Raw genomic sequence first — 24,799 nt, 5'->3', positions numbered from 1 at the left:
TGCAACCAGACAGCGTTCAGACAGCGCTCATGGTCATCCTCATCACCTGATGTGGCTTAAAGCTCCAGAAAAACCTAAAAATTCATGCTCAAGTCCATATTTTTCTTTAAAATATCTGTTAAACAACAACAATATAAGTTAAACATGATAAAAATGTGCCTTATCTTTGTAAAATATAGTTTGAGCTAGCAACTTCGAGGACATGTTAAACTCTGGTAACCTGGTCCATAGTCCATAGGTGACTTGGCTGGGAACCGGCGGGTCGCTGGTTCGAGTCCCTGTGTGGACCATGAATGGAGTGTGGACTGGTGGCTGGAGAGGTGCCAGTTCATCTCCTGGGCACTGCCGAGGTGCTGTTGAGCAAGGCACTGAACCCCCAACTGCTCTGGGCGAAGGTCACTGGCAGCCCCCTCGCTCTAACATCTCTCCATTAGTTGCATGTATATAGGTCCTGTCTGTGCATGTGTGTGTATTTCGGGCCTGTGTGTGTGTAACATGAAAAAATAATAGAGTGAAAAATGAATTTCCCCATTGCGGGACAAATAAAGGAATTCTTCTTCTTCTTCTTCTTCTTCTTCTTCTTCTTCTTCTTCTTCTTCTTCTTCTTCTTCTTCTTCTTCTTCTTCTTCTTCTTCTTCTTCTTCTTCTTCTTCTTCTTCTTCTTCTTCTTCTTCTTCTTCTTCTTCTTCTTCTTCTTCTTCTTCTTCTTCTTCTTCTTCTTCTTCTTCTTCTTCTTCTTCTTCTTCTTCTTCTTCTGTGTTCGGCCTGAGGCGAGCTGCCATGCGATGTCTATAAAAACCTGCAGCTGCTGCAGTTTGATGCGAGGGCAAATTGTTGACCTATGTTACAAAGAATTTCTCGCTGCAGGTGTAATTAATGTGGCGGATTGTACTTCACCTCTTACTAGATGTGATATCTACATAAAGAGCTGTTTGGATGGATATTATTCCCCTCCCTTCCTTCTTACTGCACCTCTGCTTTACCTGTATCTGTTTTACAGTTACTCACTTTGCCAAAAGTGGAGGGAAAAAAAATCAATGAGGTTTTTAACAATTAACCTCAGGTGAATCAACAGTTTGCAGTCAGTGTTTACTTTCCCACAGTGTTTGGAGACACAGACGCCACAGGGAGCGATGTGCCTGGTCAGGTGTTGACTGACAGCAGCGACACTGACAGGATGTCTTTCTAATCTTCCTGTGAGGATGAAGTCAGCGGCAGAGGAATCTGTCTGGTCGCAGGGAGATTTCTGTTTCCAGGATACAGTCAAACACAAACTGTCATTTCACCCTGAGTGCTCTGTGTGGGCCTATAAAAGATTGAGATACAAAAATAGAAATTATAAATAACGATCTGCAGCAGTGAGGTCGGGAATTCTCTGCATCCTGACACAAGTCCATTTTTCCCATTAGTTAATTACCTGGAGCACCTTTAACCTTTAACCTTGCTAGAATGCGTAAGCCTGTGTTAACTGTATGTTGTACTTTGTGCAGTATGAGGGTACATAGAGATCCTCGCCTCCCGCTGGTCCCTGGGTGTCGAACGATAGTGCCAACAGCCTGGTTCTGGCGTGTTAGTAAGCCACACTAATGCCAGGAATGTCAGTAGTGAGCTGTCTGGCATGTCTTGTACTTTTCAGCAGGGTGCCTGAGTTTGGGAAGCACTGCTGCCCTTACCACGAATCCACCACGCCCAGCTACCGCTAAAGCGTCAGAGGGTTTTAGCGGTGGCTCTGAGCTGTGGATCTCTAGAGAGATTCAATAACAACATTTACATTGATTTTTGTTCACCTTTTGATCTCATTTTCAAGACAGAGAAAGAATGAGCTTATAGGTGTGAAACGTGACATTGACTCAGTGAGATAAGATCGTATTCAACAAGCCTATTCTCTTCCATGTACGCTTTTCTTAATTTTGTGTTTTGTTTTAAACGGTACATGATGAGCTGAGGAAATTCTCTTCCTGAAGGTTTATAAATCACAAGTTCATGGTGGTTAAAGTAAAAAGCTGACAAGACGAAAATATAAAGTTTTCACTCATTGGGGAACGGTATAAATGTTCATTCATTCATTCATCTTCAACCGCTTGTCCCTGTCTGGGTCGCGGGGGGGGGCTGGAGCCGATCCCAGCTGACATCGGGCCTGAGACGGGGTCCACCCTGGACAGGACGCCAGTCTATCACAGGACACATAGAGACAAACAGAGACAGACAACCATTCACACCTACGGGTGATTTAGAGTCATCAATGAACCGAACACCTGCACGTCTTTGGATTGTGGGAGGAAACCGGAGAACCCGGAGAAAACCCACGCAGACACGGGGAGAACATGCAAACTCCACACGGAAGGGCCCCAGCTGGGATACGAACCAGGAACACCTCTCGCTTGGAGGCGACAGTGCTAACCACCACAGCACTGTGTCACCGTGTTGTTTTTTTTGTGTCTTTTTAAAACTCGCCCAGTCACGCCGTTGTGTAATCTCTTTACTCTTTCTGATAAAGTGAACCATTATGCTCAGCAGTTAATAACACCACCAAAACCTGCCGCCCTGTGGGCTGCTCCCCCCAAAACAACTGCTGATATATAAACAATCTGCAGTGAAAAACTCCTATATTGCACTTAAGCTGATTATGTAACTTTGGTGTTTTAAACGGTTAGGAACTGACACAACTAACGAACTACCTGATCGAGGCAGCAGAGGACCAGCAGCTCCAGTGTTCTGGGGTAAAATGACGTTTGTCAGAGGAGTACACACCAAACATTCCCAGCACATGTTGTGAGTATTTCAAAATGCTTTAGTATCATCCTCGTCATCGTCATTCACGTCTTTTAAAGGTGACAGTTCTCAGTAAAACCATCCACACAGAAGAGGTTTGTTGTTCTGTTCTCTGCTAATAAACTTTTTCCACCGCCTGGCCCCAGAACAGCCTCTAGTGGATCTCTGTCAGCGCTACACAAAAGGCAAAAAGAGCGTGTGAATGTGTTTCTTTCACAGGCGTAGATCTGAAGGATAGCGGGCCTCAGAATACACTTTTCATCCTGTCACATTCTGTGAATTCCTCCCGTGGTGGTGTCCTCCCGTTAAGTGCTCTCTGTCTTCTGTCTGGAAGTGCCTCACAGAACAAACACAAACCACGCCGCTCTGTTGTTGCTCTCTTTGCTCACACCTCCTGCGTCTTTTGTGCTGCGGTCATGCCATATAGTTAAAGGGATAGTTCAGATTTTTGAAAGAGAGGTTGTGTGACGTTCTTAGTCGTTCAGTGTGTCACATACAGTAGATGGAGGTCGAGGCGTTGCCAGTTTGGACGACACAGAAGCTAAGGAATGCACTGCTGTGGAGGGGGGCAGCGACTTAATGTGTTTTAACCACCAAAAATATAACTATCAGTTTAATTGTGTGCTATATTTAGAATATTTTTACAGCTTTACCTTGCCATCAGAAGGGCCTGAAGTCGTTATCTATGCTCTCGTCAAAGCCACCAGACTCCTTTGACAAACGTCATTTTACCCCAGAACACTGGAGCTGCTGGTCCGCTGCTGCCTCGATCAGTTAGTTTGTTAGTTGTGTCAGTTCCTAACCGTTTAAAACACCAAAGTCACATAATTAGTTTAAATGCAATATAGGAGTTTTTCACTGCAGATTGTTTATATATTGGCGGTTGTTTTGGGGGGAGCAGTCAACAGGGCGGCAGGTTTTGGTGGTGTTATTAACTGCTGAGCATAATTGTTCACTTTATCAGATAGAGAAAAGAGATTACGCAACAGCGTGACTGGGCGAGTATTAAAAAGACACAAAAAAACCAACATGGTGACACGGTGCTGTGGTGGTTAGCACTGTCGCCTCACAGCGAGAGGTGTTCCTTATTCGAATCCCGGCTGGGGCCCTTCTGTGTGGAGTTTGCATGTTCTCCCCGTGTCTGCGTGGGTTTTCTCCGGGTTCTCCGGTTTCCTCCCACAGTCCAAAGACGTGCAGGTGTTCGGTTCATTGATGACTCTAAAATTGCCCGTAGGTGTGAATGGTTGCCTGTCTCTGTTCGTCTCTATGTGCCCTGTGATAGACTGGCGTCCTGTGTACCCCTCCGCACGTCCGATCCAGCCCCCTGCGACCCCGACAGGGACAAGTGGATGAAGAGATCAAGAAAAAAAACAGAAATGTAATTTAACTGTGTCCTTCAGTGTGGTTACCTCAAAACGCAGATAGTCCTCTCAGAAACACTGTCTCTCACAGATTTCATGTTCCGGTAAATGCGTAAAAAGCCAGTGATGACAGGGGCACTACTGACTATTTTTACTAAAATTATTATTTTTGTATATAAGAACATTCTTTATGCATTATGGCTTTTATAAAAGATTGAATCCCCCCTTTTTATTGTGTGAGAGAAGAAGCAGGGAGTGGCAGCAGTAAACAGATTATTTTTAGCTGCTGACCCGTTGTCTCCCTCACTGGTTTGTTGTCTGTGTGTGTGTGTTTGTGTGCATGTGTGCGTGTGTGCGTGTGCGTGTGCGTGCGTGCGTGTGTGTGTGTGCAGATGGGCTGCAACAACTGCACTCAGGGTTTGATATCACTCTAATGGTGTATGTCATGCCTGAGTTTGGTTTGGCTCTTGAGCTGACCCAGAACACCCCCTCACATCACCACAGAGTGCGCTGGTCCTAATCCAACTTCTAATGGCCGGACTCCGCGGTGGGAAGAACCACATCCCTGAGAGGGGTGGAAGGGGTGTATCGGGTCGTCCACCTCTGATTGAGAGAGACATGAGACTTCTGGCTGCGTTTCAGACTGAGTTTTGACACCGTAGTCCTGAACAGCTGCATGGAAACAGAAACATCATTTCATCCGGTCGGGGAGTCAGGTGGCTTTCCATGCCACGCCATGACATTTAGCAAGGAAACTTAATTTTCTGCATCCTCTCAAATACTTCAACTGTATTATGGACAACGGCATTTATCATGTGACATTTTGGAAGACTTTTATGTTGGGAACAGGTTCCAAGAACCAAAGCAGCACAATAATGTAATTTAGCAGTGTCTAATAAGGCTGAGACATGGATATAAGAAGCCTTTTTGGCCTCAATATCTGTATTCTGAACCTATTAAGATGTGAATATTATACCTCTATCTCTTCTCCTTTTAAAAATGTTTGTCCCTTGGAGTGACCTTAACATTTAAAACAATGTGCAGCACCTTTTTCTGTCATTAGTTGTTGTGTACGTTTTAAATTAGTGAATGCCTGAGGTCGGCACACCCGGGACACCCAGGCGATTCCTGGAGGTGTGTTTTAGACCACATTTGTTAAAAAGGTATGTGCGGACGGACATTCTCATTAGAGAGTATGATATCTTCATTAAGATGATGTTTCAGGTGTGGCCTGCCAGCTGGTGCGTAATGTTTACTGCCTGTCATCACCGTAGGCCTCATTTCGTTGGCGTGAAGCCTTTCGCTCTACTTTTTACTGAGGCTGCGTCTCTGCGAGCTGTGTTTCTTTGAATACCTTCACAAAGCACCAGGAACAATACGGAGGTGTGTGGGGTAGATTATGTATTGCCCAAATGTTATATGTTTTATTTCTTTCATGTATTTATCAGCTAACTTAACTCCATATCAGGCTGAATACATAATTAACCACTAAACCGTAGTTTGGCATTATATACATATAATGTTATCATGTTAATTTTGTATCTAGCTCGTTAATGCTTCACTTGTTCTTAGTTTGTTCAGCAGCTGAGTTCAGTATCCTACGTATCACTGGTTATTTTCTGACTAAACCAGCAGAAATAGACTTTAACTTGACTTGTCAAACAGCTGTAACTAATAATATTAAATATGGCTGCTTTCCATTTAGATGTGCCAGCTCCAGGACTGGCACGGTTTACGGCCACGCCTAAATGGAGCACATCCCTCAGCAATGTTATCAGTTACACCTTTGCCAAAAATGTTCTAAATGTCAGCACACCCCATCACTGCATCCCAGCTTTTTTGAAATGTAGCAGATTTTCTAAAAGAATATGCAGCTTTAACATGTGGAAAAGTACTTCACAGAGTCTCAGCTGCAGGTTGTTTACAGCCCCCGATGAGGTCTATCGATAAAATGCATTAAACCCAAGGTGATATGGTGCAGAGGTGGGATATCCCGCTCCTGGAGAGCCACTGTCCTGCATGTTTTAGGTTTCTCCCTGCTCTAACACACCTGAGTCCAATGCTCTGCTCGTTATCAAGCAGCTGATGCTCGTCACAGTTTGATTATTGTTAGATTTTTTTTTTAGAAGAAGAAGAACTACTTTATTAATCCCACACGGGGAAATTGGATTTTTTCACTGTTATTATTATACATGTTACACAGACCCGAAATACACACATGCACAAACAGGACCTATACATGCAATTAAGGAGAGATGTCAGAGCGAGGGGGCTGCCAGTGACCAGCGCCCCGAGCAGTTGGGGGTTCGGTGCCTTGCTCAACAGCACCTCGGAAGTGCCCAGGAGATGAACTGGCACCTCTCCAGCCACCAGTCCACGCTCCATACATGGTCCACACAGGGACTTGAACCAGTGACCCTACGGTTCCCAGCCAAGTCACCTATGGACTGAGCTACTTCCGCCCCCTTGGACATTCAGGTGTGTTAGGGTAGGGAGAAACCTAACCCATCCCCTGCAGGTCACTCTCACAGCACTGGGCAGCTCCTTCAGCAACAGACTGATACACCCTAAGTGTGCTAAGGAAAGGTACTGCAGGTCCTTCCTTCCTGCTGCTGTCAGACTTTACAATCAGCACTGCTCCCAATAGACTACTGACCTCATCCTGTACCCTGCACTGTGCAATATGCCTGTACTATGGGCACTTCTGTTTTTTGCACTATTTGGACATATTTACTCATATTTATTCACTCCATATTATTTTATTACAAACAAACAAAACAAGAACAAATGCACTATACCATGTGAATGTGTATATGTGTCTACTTCAATTTATTCCCTTTTTAAATTTAACTTTATTGCTTATTTTTGCAATTTTTTACCTTATTTTGTAATATTCTGTTGCTGCTGTGACAATATTTCCCCGTCTGCGGGACATTAAAGGATTTCTGATTCTGATTCTGATTCTGATGCAGGGCAGTGGCCCTTCAGGACCGGGATTGCCCACCCCTGGGACAGGGCCAATTTTGGAGGGCTAGGCTCAGGAGTAAGGATTTGAGAAAGTTCTGCCTCAATTTGAGAAATAAAGGTCACAACAAAGTGAAATATTTGATTAAACTGGATTGAAGGAAGGAACAGATGCATGTCTTGTTGTATAATTGGGATTTGCACCGTTTTTGGGGCAGTTGGCATTAAATCGAAACATTTGGATAATTGAATAGAGTTGGTTCTCTGTAAGTGAATCTATCTCAAACTTAATATGGAAATCAGAGAGTCTGTTGTCATCATTTGAAGGGTTAATCTCTCGGCCAGTATTCCCCATCTCCCACCCACAGAGACTGTCCCTCTGTGTTCATCCCCTCACTGGATGCGCTCCATAGCTGGTTGAAACCGGATCCATGCTATACCTCATGACACGCATTCATTGATTGTTTATTGATTGGAAAAGGGGGGTCATTACAGCGCTCCTGAATAATTTCTCAACTATAGCTCAAGGCTGTGGCAAAAGCCCCGTGGCTGAAATATATCAGCAGTGTAGTGCGATTACCGTACACACACACTACACAGGTGTTTTACACTGATAAACGTGTCCCACTTCTGTTTGCTCGCATGTGACGTAATCATTTGGCAGCTCAGTTGGGCACAAGTTCAAGATGAAGGATCAGTGTGTGAGGGAGTGCGAAGTCAGAGGCAGGCTGTTGAATTCAGCAGCACTCTGTTAGAAGAGAAAATGCGTTTCCCTTCACCAGGTGGCTCACGTAAAGTTGAATAAACAACAGCCAAGTTTGCCCATTCAACATCTATGCATCGGTCAAGTGACTTTCCTTTTGTATCAGGAGGACAGATATCATCATCTGTCCTCAGCCATTTAGGGTAATACATGTTTCGTGTTTTTGATTTACATCACAAGGCGAGCATTGTTTTGTGTCAGAGCATTTCTAAATCCTGTTTAAATGATTTGTCGTCTGCGGTGGGTTTGCAGGCAATGTGAAATATTCCAGCTATTTATCTTTTATAATAAAAAGCAGCTGACAAAGCGATGCTCTTGGGATCAGGAGAATATTGTAAGGCATGCAGTACTGAGAACATTATAATTTTCAATGACTTGTAATAGATGCTTTTTAAAAGCTTTGTGTTTAAGTAGTCTGGACACTGAACGCGTAATTAGGACGAAGACGAACCTTGAGCAGGAAATGGCATTGCCTCTTAAATTTAAGCCAGTGAGGACCTGTGGCCCTGGTACACGGGACATGACCGTCTCATAGAGCTGTGTGATAAAACATTCATTCATTCATCTTCACCCTCTTGACCCGGGGTCGCGGGGGCTGGAGCCGATCCCAGCTGACATCGGGCGTGAGGCGGGGTCCACCCTGGACAGGATGCCAGTCTATCACAGGACACACAGAGACGAACAGAGACGGACAACCATTCACCTGACGGGCACACGTGCACGACTTTGGACTGTGGGAACGAACCGGAGAACCCGGAGAAAACCCACGCAGACACGGGGAGAACATGCAAACTCCACACAGAAGGGCCCTAGCCGGGATTCGGTGCTAACCACCACAGCACCATGTCGCCCTGTGATTAACCAGATCATGTGATATTGATAGAGGTAGCATTATAGGTATTTTGGAATTCTTCTTTGTCCCAGAAACAACAGACGTAACGCAGGACACATACATACACAGGAATAGGTCATATACACACCTAACAACTCCTACATCCAACTACTGTAGGGCCGGGCGATATGGCCAAAATATAAGATCCTAATATACATAATTTTATGTCTTGATTTCATTGAAAGCTGATAAATGATCATGTTGAATACGGCCCAACCCTCTACCCACCTGCACAATCGTCTACGGTGAACAGACAGGCCACCCTAAAATCCAAAATGAGTGATCCACAGCTCCATCAGGCGGATACAAACACCCTGATTTAACTTCTCATTGCTCCATTGTACAAAGTAAAAGCCTCTTACCAAGACATAGTGACTCAGTGCATGGTGAAAGGGCTGATCTGAGCTTTCCTGGATGCTCTGAGATTCAGACAACGCTCTTTTGACTGTGTGTTTCAGTGACTCATGGATTTCACCTGTAGTTGAGCTGGCTTTCCTCATAATCTTTACCAGCCTGTCGTTGTTGTCACCCAGCTTTGACGCGTTAGATTCCAAAAACTAGAGCTCATTATTTTTTACAGTCGGCAATGCTTTCAGTGCATTTTAACCTAATAACAATAGAAACGCAGATCATCAGTTCAGATCAGACTGGACACTTTTGTGCTGATCCTGAATCCTCAGAGGTTTTTTTTTTCTCCCTTCTGTAAAATAAATGTGTCATAGAATCTCATATTACCATTAAAGGACAACTGTGCAGTAATGAACACATTTAAATGAACTGGCATGCATTAATACACCTTAACAGCTTTTTAAACTGGCTTTAAAAACTGGAAGAAATGCCCTTAACAGCGCTTAAGATTCACATATTCTACACAGTAGGTCATGATCTCTGTTTTCCACTGCTGGTGAAAGTCTTAGGTGTAGAGGCATGCCCTCTGTCAGTCTATTCATACTTAGGCAGACTAGCAATTTCAGTATTGCTGACTTCAGGCACGACACACCAGAGCACCTGCCAGTCACTGGAGGCTCGAGAAGACTGCTGAGTCAAAGTCAGCATAAAATAAGACTCTCACAGGGTAAACCTTTATGACTCGGGGTGTAATGACCCTGATGAATGGGTTGGATTTTTAACCCTCTGAGATCCACGTGCACCCATCGTTGTCTTTCTTTTTACTGAATCTGAGCTGCAGCTCAGCATTGTGTGTCAAGTTGTTTTATCATGAATCTGTAATAAACGTGTTTTTTAGGCACCTATACAAATTTCAGTACTAGTATTAAAGTATATGATCATCTCTCCTCGAGGTACTCAGGGTCACTCTTCTCCGCAACTCTCTCCCACACCTGTCCTCGAACGCCCTCTCAGTTACTCAGGCCGGATGTAACTAGGTAAGCCCACCGCCCATAGCCTCACAGCCATACAGGACAGCCATCGCAAGGTGTGTTCGTGCCGTGACAGCAGCCACTTTTGGATTTATACCATTTGTTATATGGATTTGGTGCTGTATGTAACCATTTTTGAATTGATTAAAAAAATGGTAAAAAATTCCTCCAAAATACCAAATTCAGACAGCCAGGCCTTGAGGAACCCTATAGAAAAATACATGCTGTAATTATTTGTCTAAAACTTTTAATATTTGGTGATTTCTACAAAAGTTGCATTTTTTGGTGAATGGATAGTGGGTGGTGCTACCGCGAGTCTCTAAATGTTAATTATGAAATATTCAATTGTACATACGGCAACCGGCAAACTCACAACTCAGTCCTGAAAGCTGAATTTAATTTAGTGTAATTTGTGGTCATTTGTTTTGCGGCTCTAATGAGTTTTTTCAGCTGCTGGACTGACGTGTGGACTATCGCCCAGTGCAGTAATTTCATTTCATGCAGATTGCAATGTTTAGTTTCCTAAAAAAGTGCTCTGTCATCTGAACCCTCTGAGCTCCAAGGTCCCCTCTGCAGCACTTTTAAGGAATAATAGAGCGGCTCCTCTGGTCCAGTGGCAGAGTATTTTAGGGGGAGATAATGCTGAGTCACTGACACTGTTGTCCTGATGGATGAGAAATAAACCACCCAGTAACTATTTGGCAGGTTTTCCTTACATTCATGTTTTGATTTTAACATACTTTATATAACGCTGTATTTCCAAGTAGGCTACACTGTGGTGTGGTGGTTAGCACTGTCGCCTCACAGCGAGAAGGTTCCAGGTTCGCATCCTTCTGTTTGGAGTTTGCATGTTCTCCCCGTGTCTGTGTGGGTTTAATCCGGGTTCTCCGGTTTCCTCCCACAGTCCAAAGACGTGCAGGTGTTCGGTTAATTGATGACTCTAAAATTGCCCATTGGTGTGAATGGTTGTCTGTCTCTGTTCGTCTCTATGTGCCCGACAGGGACAAGCGGTTGAAGATGAATGAATGAATGTATTTCTAAGTAGATGGTTTATTGTATCTCTTAGTGCTGTTTAGACAGGACTAGCATTACCAGAGGACCCTGTGGGATTTAAAAAATTAGCCCCCATCTTTGTTTTTTGTGCCGCATTCACACAAGACATGCAAAGACTGTAATGTACTAAAATTTAATGACACCAATTTCTGTTAAGCCTGTTGAACGATAGAAAGAGCATCAATCTCATCGTACTTCCAAATGTCACCCTCTTGATGGATTTGGTTCTCCTTGCCGTGTAGTTTTCCAACATGCCTTTATAATAAATACTTATAATTTCCAACGCAGCCTCGATATTCTGCACCGAGAAGAGGCAGAAAAAGCCACAACAGAAAAACAACTACTCCAAAATACGAGTCTAAAGCACAGAGACGCCGATTCACACAGGACTACTATGCCCACGCAATATGGAAGATCATTTGAGGGAATTTCCACACGACAAATTACAAACATTGTAGATTTGCACGGGATTAAGATCAATGACGACCTCCGTAATTATTACAATTCACTAGAGGACCTGTAATACTAGTTACCTGCGAACAGGGCTCCGAACTACTAGAGTAACATTTTATCAGGGCATTTATATCTTTACTTATCAGGCTGCAGCTCATCCAGCAGTATCTTTTCTTATCCCCTCCTACCTCCCAGTCAAAACAGTCGCTTCATACTCTCTGCATTGGCTGCTTTAGCTCAGCTACATGCATTGTTGTGATGTGACGGCGGAGCGTGACTGGTATTGGTTGAGGCGCCTCCCTGAACACCACGAGGAAGAGACGGGACAACATCAGGGAGGGGTGAGAGGTGGAAAGGAGGGAGATGTGCCCCTTTCTTTCAGAATTTCTCTGCTGACAGGGATTGTGTGCAAGTCGGCAGGAGAGAGAGAGAGAGAGTGAGAGAGAGAGAGAGAAAGAAAGAAAGGGAGTGAGCAAAAACACTAAGCTGCCAACTTCTGTGGCAGCGGCAGAGCAGAGAGAGGGAGAGAGGGATAGAAGCAGCCTGCAGTTAGCAGAGAGACGTTTACATCCTCCGGCGTGGTGTTTCAGGGCTGAGCTGACCTTGCAGAGCTCAGACTCGACTGTTTGGAGCCTCAGGCAGTCGCGAGCAGGGAGACTGTGAGCATGGATCCTGCAAGGTCCATCCAGCATGAGATCAGCTCTCTCAAAGGTACTGCTCTCTGATATTTTACCTCCTCAGACTTGTCATCGTCGTCATATGCTTACGGGACCGCCTTGTTTTCCCACAATCCCTCTCTGGTGTGGACTTCCTCATTGTATAGATACAGGCTGAAAAATAAGTTCAGTTTTGAAGGTTTCAGGCTGGAGGATTTATAATCCTGCTCTCCCTCGCTCACTGCATGTTTTTGTGGATAACAGGAACGAAACGCTTTGTTCCCTTTTGTGTCCAGGCGTGACCAGAGGGGTTAGAGCAGGGGTCAAGGGTAGTGATTGTGCTGAGATGGTGTGTTTTATGAGCTGTGGGAGGCTGCTGCTGCAGGTGCTGCTGCATGCGGCACATTGAATGCGTCTGCGCCGGGAGATGCAGAGCAAATCGGCTGCTGCAGAGAGGCTGCTGCTGCTGCATCGCCCCGGTAACAGGAGTGATATGGCCCCTCATCCAGGGATGGGACTGTTTAGCCTGGTCCGAAGTGAACATCTGTAGTTGTGAAGGAAATGTGTGTTTTTCTCTCGTCTGCTGCTGCTCAGGCTGCACCATGGTTAGATGTTTCTTACAGTGGGTGATTACATAACCAGCGCTCGCTCCTCCCACCTCTCTCACTTACAGGTGTCCCACCACCTGACTCTCACAGAAATCCAGTCATGTAATACTTCTTTGGTACTGACAGTGATGTGTCTCTAACAGATGCAAAACTTTCCAATGCCTGGTCAGTTTCACAATCATGTTAACCTGTGTTTGATTGGAAAAGTGCTGCAACTAATGATTATTTTCATTATCTACTATTTTGGCAATCATTGTCTATATTAATTGTCCATAAAATGTCAAAAAGTGAAAGAATCCCCATCACAATATCTCCAATGTGTCCTCAGATGTCCTCTTTTGTCAGACCAACAGTCCAGAACCCACATTTATTTAGTTTACTGTGATATAAAACAGAGAAAAGCTGCAATTTTCTGAGTGATCTACCAATAACTTACGCTTTACATCAGATATTTTCTGATTTAAACCATGTTTTGACAGTTTCAGACTATTTCATGGTTCTTGCATGCATGCTATTTAATATTTGAGACCTTTGGCTTACTTTTTAAACATATTAAGTGAGGCTTTGAAGAAAGTATTTTCTGGCATCAATACTGAAACTCAGGAATCGTACATTTTCTAAGAACACCCAACCTCATTGTCCACTGCGTTTGATGCAAAACAACTGTGGAAACAATTTGTTTACATGTCTCATAAAACTCAATAGGTTTATCCAATCAGACTTTTGTATTTTTGTTAATTTCTTAACTGAAAAAAGAAAAGCAAGGGCATTTTCCCATTATGTATTTCATAAATAAATTAAAAAACTCTTAGTATAGTACCGTCTTTTAACTGGCTTGCACCCAACTGTAAGGATATTTTGAGCAACTTGTTTCTCCAAGGGATCTTAATGTATTCAAATACTACTTCTTCCTCCCATTTGCCTCTCGTACCCCGCAGCCACCACTGTCTACGTGGCTGGTATTGCCAGACTTGGTTTATCAGGTATTCAGGCCACGGAGAGTGCACTACTTACTTTTACACAAATGAATCAATGTGCACCATCTAAATGTCTCTAAGTAAATGATTAACATCAGACTGACATTTATAGGGATAGAGAGCCTCCAATTTGAGGTGACAAAACCCCGACCAGACTGATGGGACTGGCTCGCGCCTAAGGAAAGCCTTTAAAAAGCTGTTGTGTGTGGAGTTGAGGTTTGTCTGGAGTATTCTGGCAAAAATGCGGTAACGCTTTGGAACAGCTTTCCGGGTGGTAGGGACATTTAAACGACCCTGGACAGGGATCTGAAGGAGTCCTACCCACCGGGACAGGCTGAGAATGTTTTGCCCGGGGCTCCAGGGACAAAGGCTCCCTCGCTTCACTGAGCGCTCCCAATGGAGTTACTTAATATGTTGAACACTGCTGCTTACTCAGTGCAGCTCAGTTCATTTGTAAGCATGTCGTCACCTTAAGACCATTGCTCCCATTGTGCATTCTTGTCAGCTATTTCCAGGCACTTGGTACAGAATCAGCCTTTTAACACAAGAGACTGTTGATCTCCTGTCTGTGCTGAGACAAGCGAGGACACTATTGACACATGCTTTGGCGACTTATCACTGACGGTTCACCTGTTAAATCAGCACGGTGTTCCTCTCGCTTGTACCTCGCTCTACCAGCCAGCTTTGGGTCTTAACCTAGATATTTTGAGCTTATTTCAGGCTTATGCAGATCTCTGAACAAGGACCGAGGAAGACTTGAAAAAGACTCCATTTGCATCAAAGTTATTGAAACAATTTGTCTTCTCTTCTTTCTTTCCTACTTTGACTTCTCCTCTTTATATTTTCTACATCTGTTTTAGTATTTTTAGCAGTGTTCTTTTGTCTGTTGCCTGATTTTGTATTGTTTTGTCTGCGACTCGTAATGCAGCCATCTTGGCCAGGTCTCCATGCAAAAGGGGTTTCAAACAGAAGGAGGTTTCAATCAAAAGGAGTTTTCTTAACAGAGACGACTGCATTGTGACTCTGTGTGTCTTTTTAAAACGTGGAGCTTATTCCAATGTACTCAATTCAATTCAATTCAATTCAAAAAACTTTATTTGTCCCCGGGGGGCAATTCAGGGCACACAAAGCAGCAAATAACAACAGTGCAACTATACAAAAACATTTTAACCTAACACAAGAATAAAGTGTAAAAGAAGAATAAGTGTCAGGATGTTAGTGTGTTAGTACAGGTAGAGTAAGTGTCAGGATGTTAGTGTGTTAGTACAGGTAGAATAAGTGTGTTAGTGTCTTAGTACAGGTAGAATAAGTGTCAGGATGTTAGTGTGTTAGTACAGGTAGAATAAGTGTCTGGATGTTAGTGTGTTAGTACAGGTTAGATACAGAGAACATCGTCGGTGTGAGATGTAGAAAGACATGCGTGTATCAGATGTAAGCAGACATGTGAACGGGTGTATATGATGTGAACAATGTAAACATGCAGTAGACTGTTGAAACAGGTATGAACAGAACTGTAGTGCAGAAAAGATGTAAGTGGACAGTGATAGGATTCAGATGAGGTCAGACATGATACATATGTGTAATGTACTGGTGTGACCTTTAAAGTGTGTTTATCGAAGAGGTATTCTCCCATAGGACTACTCAATAACAATAATGTGAACAGAAGACCTTTAACTAGCTTATCTACCAGCCTGTTGTCCCTCTTCACCTGTTTTAACCAGTGGAGCTCTCCCATTAGTTTTGTCTGTAGCTCTCTTCAGGGTTCCTGTCTCGCCCTTATCAGCATGTTTTCACAAACAGTGCACTGTTGTGAATGATGCTTTCTGAAGGTTGTGTGCCGGTGAAAGGGAGACGGCGGGGCTTTTAAGCAGGGCGGGTTCAAACCGGGAATATCCAGTTTAAAGGAAGTTCAGGCAGGGGTCAGTGCAATTGACCTCTGAGCGGTTTAGTGTTTCAGACGTTCGTGGTAAGAGGCAAAGTAGCTTCATGACATCGGGCATGCCCAGTCTAGACTTCTGCTGAGGTATTCAATATTGACCTCAGATATTCAGACACTAACAGAATAAATGTGACATATTTTTACTCAAAAGAAGCAGCTGTATTTTATGTACATGAATATAATAAAGACACAAAGGTAGAAAAATGGTTAGGATCAGTTTCAAGGTTGACATGGGTTCTACCTAAGTGATATACATATGCATATTAATGTTCAAAAGGAAAAACAGTACACATATAAATAAATATATAATACATATCTGTGTTTTGCTTGCTACGTGGTCTCATGGGAGGGCGTATAAATAGCACGCCACTTTTCATGACTTTCATGACTTTTCGCGTGCATGTCTACGCATGTTAAGCTTTTCGCGTGTCATTTAACGCCCGTCATTTCTGCCATCCTTCACATGAAATATTGATTACCGACAGAAAGCTCCACCACTTCACGTGGGTTTTCCCTCAATGACATCGCCATCTCTGCACAATACAAGTGAATTGAGACTAAATGATGTGAAATGACACGCAAAAATCATGAAATGCGTTGTAATTGTATGCAAGATGGCTTGAGAGAAATAGCGTGTCATTCACACGCCTTTTGGTGATACCAGGCTGTTGCTTGTGAAATTCTGTTGAGTTTAATGATGGCACCAGTCCTTGTTAGACCCTATTTCTGCGTATACAGTGACTGGTGGGTCAGTCATTGTTTTTACTGTATTAAGAGTTATTGACTGTATACAGAGCGCTGCACAGGCAGCGGCTGACAGCCCCATTCACCGGCCTGATGCAGCTTCCAGTTGGACGGATGAACAATATGACAAGTGGGCTCTTTTTAACTACGTTTGTAAAGTAGAAAACAACATCATCAACAATCATGATGGGGAGGATTATTATGTGTTTCCCTGATAATCTATAAGTAAATGGTTTAGATTTGAATCTACGACCCTATAAAAGAGTACGATCCTATGATTTTATGATTTGCTTCCTTGTTTCCCCACAACATCCTGTACATGTGTATCTGCAGTGGGGCTCTGTTTGATCTGCAGATAACAGCATTTTCTTTTTCCTCCACTGCTGCACTTTCTGCCTGCCAAGAATTTACCAGCATAAAATGATCCATGAGGACAATGCAGGGGATAAATCCTGTGTGTATGTCGTGCCCACAGATGAAGGGCTCATATGTCACCCCCCCGCCCCCCCTCAGCCTCAGTAGCCGCAGTATTTAGTAGCTCTCAGATGCTTCAGCTGCTATTTGAGATGCAGGAATTGGTGAAGGGCCACGTTTCAGATTCCTCACCTGTTTCTGTCCAGCCAGGGGTATGATTCACTCCAGATGGGAAAACTGGAGCCACGTAAACTGAAAGGAGACATAAAAAGACACCAAAGAGTTTATCCCACCCTGGTTAAATTTTGATCAATATTTGTACATCAACAGTTGTTCACAACGGACTATTATTTATGTATTTATGTAAAAGGAGGTCACTTGTTTTATCAAATTATCGCCAGACTCAGCTGTTCCACCTCAACTCTACTGATTGTTTTAGTGTCTTTCGGCTTGTTTTGGTTTTACAGCTGCTACTTTTTGTTATGGTTCAGTCTTCAGTCCGTGGCAGACAAAGACCCTGGTTAGACAAAGGCGATCTAATAGGAAATGCAAAAGTGGCGTTGCGTTTTCCCTTTTTATTCTGTGTTTAAACGAGCGTATTTGGGGGGAAATAAGCGTGCATATGGAGACGAAAAAGCGTGTGAAATCCTATGTAGTATGCTGTGAGGCACTGCCACACAACACCACCCAGAGCTCGTGCATGTGTAGGCACTTCCTTATACTTTTCTCCCTCAGAGTGGAGAAGCAGGACCCTGAACAGTGTGACAGGGATCTGCAGCCTGGTCTGCAGCCTCCCACCGCCTCGGCTCCCACCAAGCACACTTGAATGCCCCACTGATGGAAACAGTCCGAGATGTCTGTTGTTGTTTACCTGTACTCTGCACATGAATGTTACGTAAACCAAGAGCCAGCATTAGCAGATCAGAGCACACTTTAGTGTTTTTCCCCTTTACACAGAAACACAACGGTGGAGTGTTATTTAGATTTCCACTCGGGATGGTGGGTTAATTTTTTAGCGTTTCGGTCTAAACGAAAGGCACATCTGGTCAAATATTTTGTCGTCTTCACCTACCAACAGGGCCAAAGTTAGTGACTAACATCTAGCAGCTTACGAGTCAGACATTAATCCCAGGAGTTGATGATGGAGACCAAAGCAGATCCATCCTAACTGAGTTCCTCTGTATAAGGAAGAGTTTGTATTCTAGGTGGTGTATGATACAGTCTGTGAGATCCAAGTGTGTGGTCTGTTTCCCTCACTGTAATATTGTGATCCCGTTGTTAGGGCTGTCAGTGAGTCTGTCAGTCATGCTGGATGATAAATCAGGCCTCAATCCCTGCTGAGGGTCTTCCTTATGTAGCTGATGTGATTACATAATCTCATTAACCCCAGGTTTCCTGTAATTCAGAAGGGCGGCAGCCTCCGTAATTTGACACATCCTCTCTAATCATTCACTCCCTCTTCTAATCCTCCTCTCGCTGGGACACGATTACACTCGCCATGCTTTGTTTGCTCAGGGTAAGGGGAATCAGCGGGGGGATTGAAAACAGGTGACTCTAAAATCACTTGTAAGGAAAGTTTAACACAGCTGCTTCTGGATTTTGAGCTCTCCCTGAAGTGTCCAGGAGGTGGCACTGTTAGTGAAGCTACTGCAGGCCGATACAAATTGCCAGAATTGGTGGAGGCATTAATGAGATTGCGTTTCCAGAGTTAAGTGTTATAAAGTCAGCTGCTCTTTCCAGCGGTATTGCCATGATATTGGGCTTTGTCTTTCTGTCTTTCATCATACTTAAACGGTCCTGTGGTCTGCACATTAATTTGCATCTTATGCCATTAAAAGCATTTTCTCCAACAGCCCTGACCCGGCTCAATTCATTATCAACTGCAGTAACACAACACCGCTCCAAGTTTAAGGCTTCTTTCTGTTTTTACAGCCACTTAAATTTTAAAGAGCTTTTTGAAATAATGGATATTTCACTTTGCAACAAACTGCACTTTTGCTAACAGTGTTTGCTTCTTTCCTTTGTGTTTTCGTCCTCTAGGTAAGTGACTGTTCCCGCCTTTAAAACTGTTTGCTGGTCTGAGTTGTGGCTCCCAGGTGACAACATGGGTCAAAGGAGGCTGTCAGGTGGCACAGAAAGGGGGAGCTCCTCCTGTATGTGCTTTAGATCAAAAGATTGATCCAGATTGTTTTTCCTCTCGGCCTAGCTTTCTAATGAATACAGCTTTGTCATAGTGACTGGGCAGCCTGTGCTGTGGTCGTCGGTGGCATAAGATGGTTGCAGAGAGGTCGTCATCATGTCTGACACGCTCTTTACTGTGATGCCAAGTGATTCAACTGTATCTGATCTGCAGCTCCAGGCCTGCGTCTGTCTCTGTGCCTGTCTTTCTTTCTGTGCTTCTGTATCAAAGATCAAATCTTTAACCCCTTAGTGAGAGGATTAAATCACATGTGATGCACAGTCAGTTTCTTTCAGTCTGAATCAATCAGCCATTAAGTCTGTATAAAAACAGTGACAGATCCAGAGCCCTGGGTGATGTCCTGTATAAAACAAATTGTTATATATAACCAACAGTCCAACATGTTAAGCTATTCCATTCACAATGATATAAAGGGCAGTAATCCTCATCAGTAAATCATATTTAGATGTTTTCCCCTCATAGATTACTTTAACAAGTAGTTGATTTTCAAAATTGTTGTTGGTTAATGTCTTGTCCGTTGACTAATGGCTCCATCGGCTAGTTGTTTCAGCCTGAATTGATATTTTCTGACTTGTAAATCAACTTTGATGCCTCCGTGGATGCCATGAGAAATGTTTCTGTGGTACAAAGCCCGCACGAAGCTGAGCACCTCAAGTTTCCTACACATGACACATATACTATATTTTGCTTGTGTAACTATCCAGAGTGGGCTATATCCAAGCATCCCTCCCACTGACATTTAAGTTTGTCAGTAATTGTCAGTTATAAAGCCGTCGTCCTTGTGCCATTTCCAGAAGTTGCCTGGCATGAGACGGAGTTATAAAAGCTGCAGGGGCTGTTTGTTTGCCAACCCTCACCGCAGGCAAAACAGCCGACAACAGCCAGCGAGGCGCCCCGCCATATGAAAAAATCCGCTCTCTCCTCATAAGACCTCTCGGTTGCCACTCTTCTCCGGGCAAATCATTGTTACTATCGCGCATTCTTCTCATGGTGGTGCAAAATCTGGGCGTGATGTGGAAAAGGACTGAGATGAGGGAGCTGTAGCTGGACAGAGGGGGTGAGGCACTCAGTGAAAGGGCTTATTTTAAAGTAGCCCCTTTCACACCGTCACACTTGGGTTTATGAGGAGGCCAACGCTGATATATAGGACTCCATTAATGCCACCCCACATACCATCCTGACAAAATGGCCTCACAGTACGTTCCACACAAAAGATGAGTGTAACTACTGTTCTCGATCTGCCATCCAGGGTTTCGCCAAAGGGCCTTTAAGTTTGGTTCTTTCTCATCTGGCAGTCAAAAACACCATTGTTGCACCGCAGTGGACATAGCACCCATTACCTTAAATTCCCACAGGCGATATCCTCCCTCCTGCAGTCGTAGACAAAGTTTCTTCTTCATCTGGTGGTTAGTTTGCATCTAAGAAGCCTGTGTTCAAAGTGTGAGAAGTGATGCATTGATGAGCAGTGGAGCTGGTTGATCGAGGCCTTGAAGCCTGCATGGAGAAAAATGTGCTTGTGTTTTAACTGCATGGCGTACACCGTGGTTTATATTAGGGATGTTTGAATAAAAATCAAACTTTGAATTTGGTTTTTCAGTGCTGATGTGCACTACTGATTCCTCCCTGGTCTTAAAGATATATATATATTTTTACTTTTGGAGAAAACAGGTCAATTTCAATCAGCCTCAATCTCCATGAGCATCCCAAGGTTACGCAACAGCTTCAGCCATGAACAAACCAACACATATACACCCTCTTCTCGAGACGTAGAGCTAATCTCCTTTGGCCACTTGGCAGAAATTGTCCATGCGGTTGGAAAGTTTGTGTTCTGTTCTGTCAAATTCAAGCAAATGCCATAAATCAGTTTGGTTTTGGATCTGAAAGAGAAAACATAAAGAAAATACTCCTCTATTTTCACAGCTGTTGGATTGCAATGGTGACCCAGAATAACAGCAAAAAAAGCATTTCAAAGAGTCATAAATCATCACACCACTGCAGCATAATCGACCGCCACTGTTGATCTGTATGTTCAGTATGTTGTAAACAAACCTTCACTTTGCCGATAAATGACTCAAAATGCTGTTTTCAGCAGAGCCTCTGAGGTTTGAGGAGGCGATAGCATGAGGAGGCGATAGCATGAGGAGGCGATAGCTTGAGGAGGTGATAGCATGAGGAGGTGATAGCATGAGGAGGTGATAGCTTGAGGAGGTGATAGCATGAGGAGGTGATAGCATGAGGAGGTGATAGCATGATGCGAGGGTAAATAGCTGTGCTGGGAAGAAACATACAAAACAGCGGAGATAATAATAAAAGTATTGTTTTAATAATTCTACTTCTCGTTCATGTGGTAAGGGTTGTATTTGGGGTTTAGGTTTTATGGACGGGGGATGAAAGTGTGTGAGCATGGCAACGTGAAAAAGCAGCCTCTCCAAAATAGTGTCAAACCAGTCTGCACTCATTTGATCCTGCATCGACGCTGCCAGTTTACCCGCCGTTTGATGTTTTTATCATCTGAGCCTTTTGGACCGTAAAGGCAATTTTGTATTCATGTAGCGTCTAATCATAAGAGAATTTATCTCCAAACACTTTGCATATAGAGCAGGTTTAGACCACGCTCTATAATTTACAGAGACCCCAGTCAGTTAGGGTTGCGTGGTGACCACTGAGACTCTCACTTCCAGGAAGAGTGTGTCTGTTTTGTGTGTTGCCAGTAGCAATGCTATCTCCTCTGACCACGGATCTGGCCTCGTGTATTTACTCATATTTCTGTGGTGCGTCATGTTTCTATGGTTACAGGCATTCCTGGCCAACCACACCCTACCATGGGTTTTTGATGACTCACTGCAGTGGCCAGTCACACACACACACACACACACACACACATACACACACACGGAAACTCTCATATTTCCTCCTCTTCTGTTGCCACGGTGTGGTTCCTCTTAATCACACTATGTGCTTATGATCTGATTTGACAAACTCAGACTGACAAAGTACAGTCATCCATTAGCTGCCTTCCAAGTCGGCCATTTTAGCTCTGCGATCTAAGTCCCGTCACCTTTGCACTGAGCAGCATTTCCACTTTAAATGCTGCACATCGTTGTGTGAGCACCGCAGCTGCTCCAAGCCTCCCCGAGACGCCCCCACGGGGTTTTCCCGTAAAGTCTCAGGGGTTCAGCTGAACTCATGGTGCACAGTGCTCTGAGCATCCATTAGCTGATCACACTGACAGCCATTTTGCCTCAATTGCCCTCTAGACAGCTCATATTCCAGTGCTTTTACAGCGAACACCATTTATAGCTTAAGTGGTTTTTGCAATACCAGCTGAAATGTTCTACTTTGCTTTGTCATGTCCACATTAGGCTGAAGATTGAGACCATGACGTACTTTCCTCACACCCAATTTAAAAACGTCTCATTGATGTCGTGCTGATTCGTCACGGCGTGTTGCAGGTCTGACATTTCCTAAAAAGTGTTTTGGCTATTTTTCTTGTCAATCGCCACTTGTTAGCAACAGAACAGTACCCTGAATGCATCATCAAACTATTCATTAAATGACAGAGTTCCCAGATTAGTGAGTGTGACGCACTTTACGGCCCCACCTCTTGAACTTGTCAAATGACCACGACAAACAGTAGACTGTCCCTTCTACTCGCCATCCTACACATCTGACACCTAATCACTGTCCCGCTGTTTTCAAGAGGACAACTGTGTCTGGATTGATTCACGTCCATATCGAACATTGATATTTCATAGCTTTTATTAATATATTTTTGATATATCTCGTCTCTCAAGGCGTCATTTTAGCATTCAGTCATCAGGCTGTCCTAATTCACTGTTCATATTCATTCATTCATTCATTCATCTTCAACCGCTTATCCCGGGGTCGGGGTCGCGCGGGGAGGGGGGGGGGGGGGGGTTGCTGGAGAGCCGATCCCAGCTGACATCGGCGTGAGGCGGGGTCCACCCTGGACAGGACGCCAGTCTATCACAGGGCACATAGAGACGAACAGAGACAGACAACCATTCACACCTACGGGTGATTTAGAGTCATCAATGAACCGAACACCTGCACGTCTTTGGACTGTGGGAGGAAACCGGAGAACCCGGAGAAAACCCACGCAAACCCACGCTAACCACTACAGCACCGTGTAGCCCTCACTGTTTATATACGTAGGGAAATGAATGCACTGTAATTCATGTGTATTCCATGTATTTATTATTTCCATGTTGGTGCCTCATCCCATCCAACCGTCACCTTTCGTTCCCTGACAAAATGTTGTGGCCACTTCGGGTTTCGTTTCACGTGTTAGATATAATGCCTCATTTCTTAAGATATTATACTCATTTTTGTGCTTTATTTTTCAGATATCATACAAACCTGTTGATGAGAATATGTTTCAGGCAGTCATTCATGAAATGTCTATTTTTTTTCTAGTAAGTAAATGAAGTATGAGCCGAATAATGTGAAGATTCACCTATTCTCTCTTTTATTCTCTCTTTTTTACTTCCTCTCTTGCTCATTTTTAATCTACACATCTTATTAATGTGTTGGGAAGATGAATGCAGAGAGTGAGAACCTGAATGCCTGAACATAGGCCTGAGTAATGGTTTCCAACAGATCATCATTTAATACGTTGTGTTTCGAGTTCTTAAAAACCTCAGGAGAAACATCAGCAGATGATCTTTCTGCCTTAGGAAAAATATGTTCTTCAAATCTGTGAAATATTTTCAAAATCCTTGAACACGAGGCGGACAGATGACAGATCTGACTCCAGAACAGAGAGAACAGATGGAACATAGAAGAAGACAGATGAAGCTCTACCCTTTAAGACTTAGACATGGAGGGTATTTGCTTTTATTTCACTGCAGATGGTTTACCAAGTAGAGTGACTGTAGGTGTTTATGGATCAGCATATTGGGTGCATGCTGGATCGTGATCATTGCAAAATAGTGAGAGTTTATCACCAGATGTGTGTGTGTGTGTGTGTTGTTTGAACAATGCTCCACCCAGCATTTCTCCCACTCTCTGTTTCCAAAATGCAGCGTTGCGTTTAACGACTTGGAAGACAACCGTATAGCTTAAACGACTCGCTATAAAGTCTGTACTGGAATGCGGAGAACACTTCATCTGCCAGAAAAGTCGAATAGGTTTGTGTTTAAAGCGGCTACTGTCACCTTGAGTTGTCTCCATTCTCTCGTCGTCTGTCACTTCCGCCATGGCAATGAGCTTTCATCGCAGCTTAAAGAGGAACACGATAAACTGACTTCTTTATTTATATCCAGGAGAAGGTTGAGCGTGCTGAGTTTGCTTCACAGTTAGTTACACGTATCCGCATGATAGTTCCACATTGTATATCAATTCCCATTCGGTCGATACCTCGTTTTTGACGTGGTAGTGTTTGTTTTTAAATTGGTTAATGTGTTACAGTCATACTCGGTGTACTGTGTGTTATAGAGAGGCTTTAGTTGCGAGCTGAAGCTAGAAGAGGTTTGACACAGGTACACACGGTTTCATTTCTCTCCTTTGGTGGTAGCCAAACTTAAAATCCTTTCTTACCGCAGTTCTGTTTGAGTTAGAGCCAAAGGACAGGTAATAAGGAGCACATGGAGTCTCTGCATCCA

General features: G+C 43.7%; 1 protein-coding gene across 13 annotated transcripts in view; it reads left to right on the top strand.

Moving 5' to 3' along the window:
- The window catches only part of pleca (plectin a), a gene marked incomplete at its 5' end in the record, with an annotated part of 119,775 nt that overhangs the window by 30,761 nt on the left and 64,215 nt on the right, over nt 1-24,799 (top strand). For 3 of the 13 annotated variants that reach the window (XM_083925426.1, XM_083925424.1, XM_083925418.1), the window contains one exon: nt 12,155-12,348. The exons of the other annotated variants lie outside the window; for them this stretch is intronic. In XM_083925426.1, the coding sequence (XP_083781552.1) occupies nt 12,303-12,348 (46 nt within the window). Of the gene's footprint in view, nt 1-12,154; nt 12,349-24,799 lie in introns of those variants that run through there. 13 annotated transcript variants of the gene reach the window in all.

The sequence above is a fragment of the Echiichthys vipera genome, assembly GCF_963691815.1.
Source record: "Echiichthys vipera genome assembly, chromosome: 13".
Lineage (NCBI taxonomy): Eukaryota > Metazoa > Chordata > Actinopteri > Perciformes > Trachinidae > Echiichthys > Echiichthys vipera.
The sequence above is the reverse complement of the archived record's forward strand: the minus strand, read 5'-3'. Positions and strand labels throughout refer to the sequence as shown.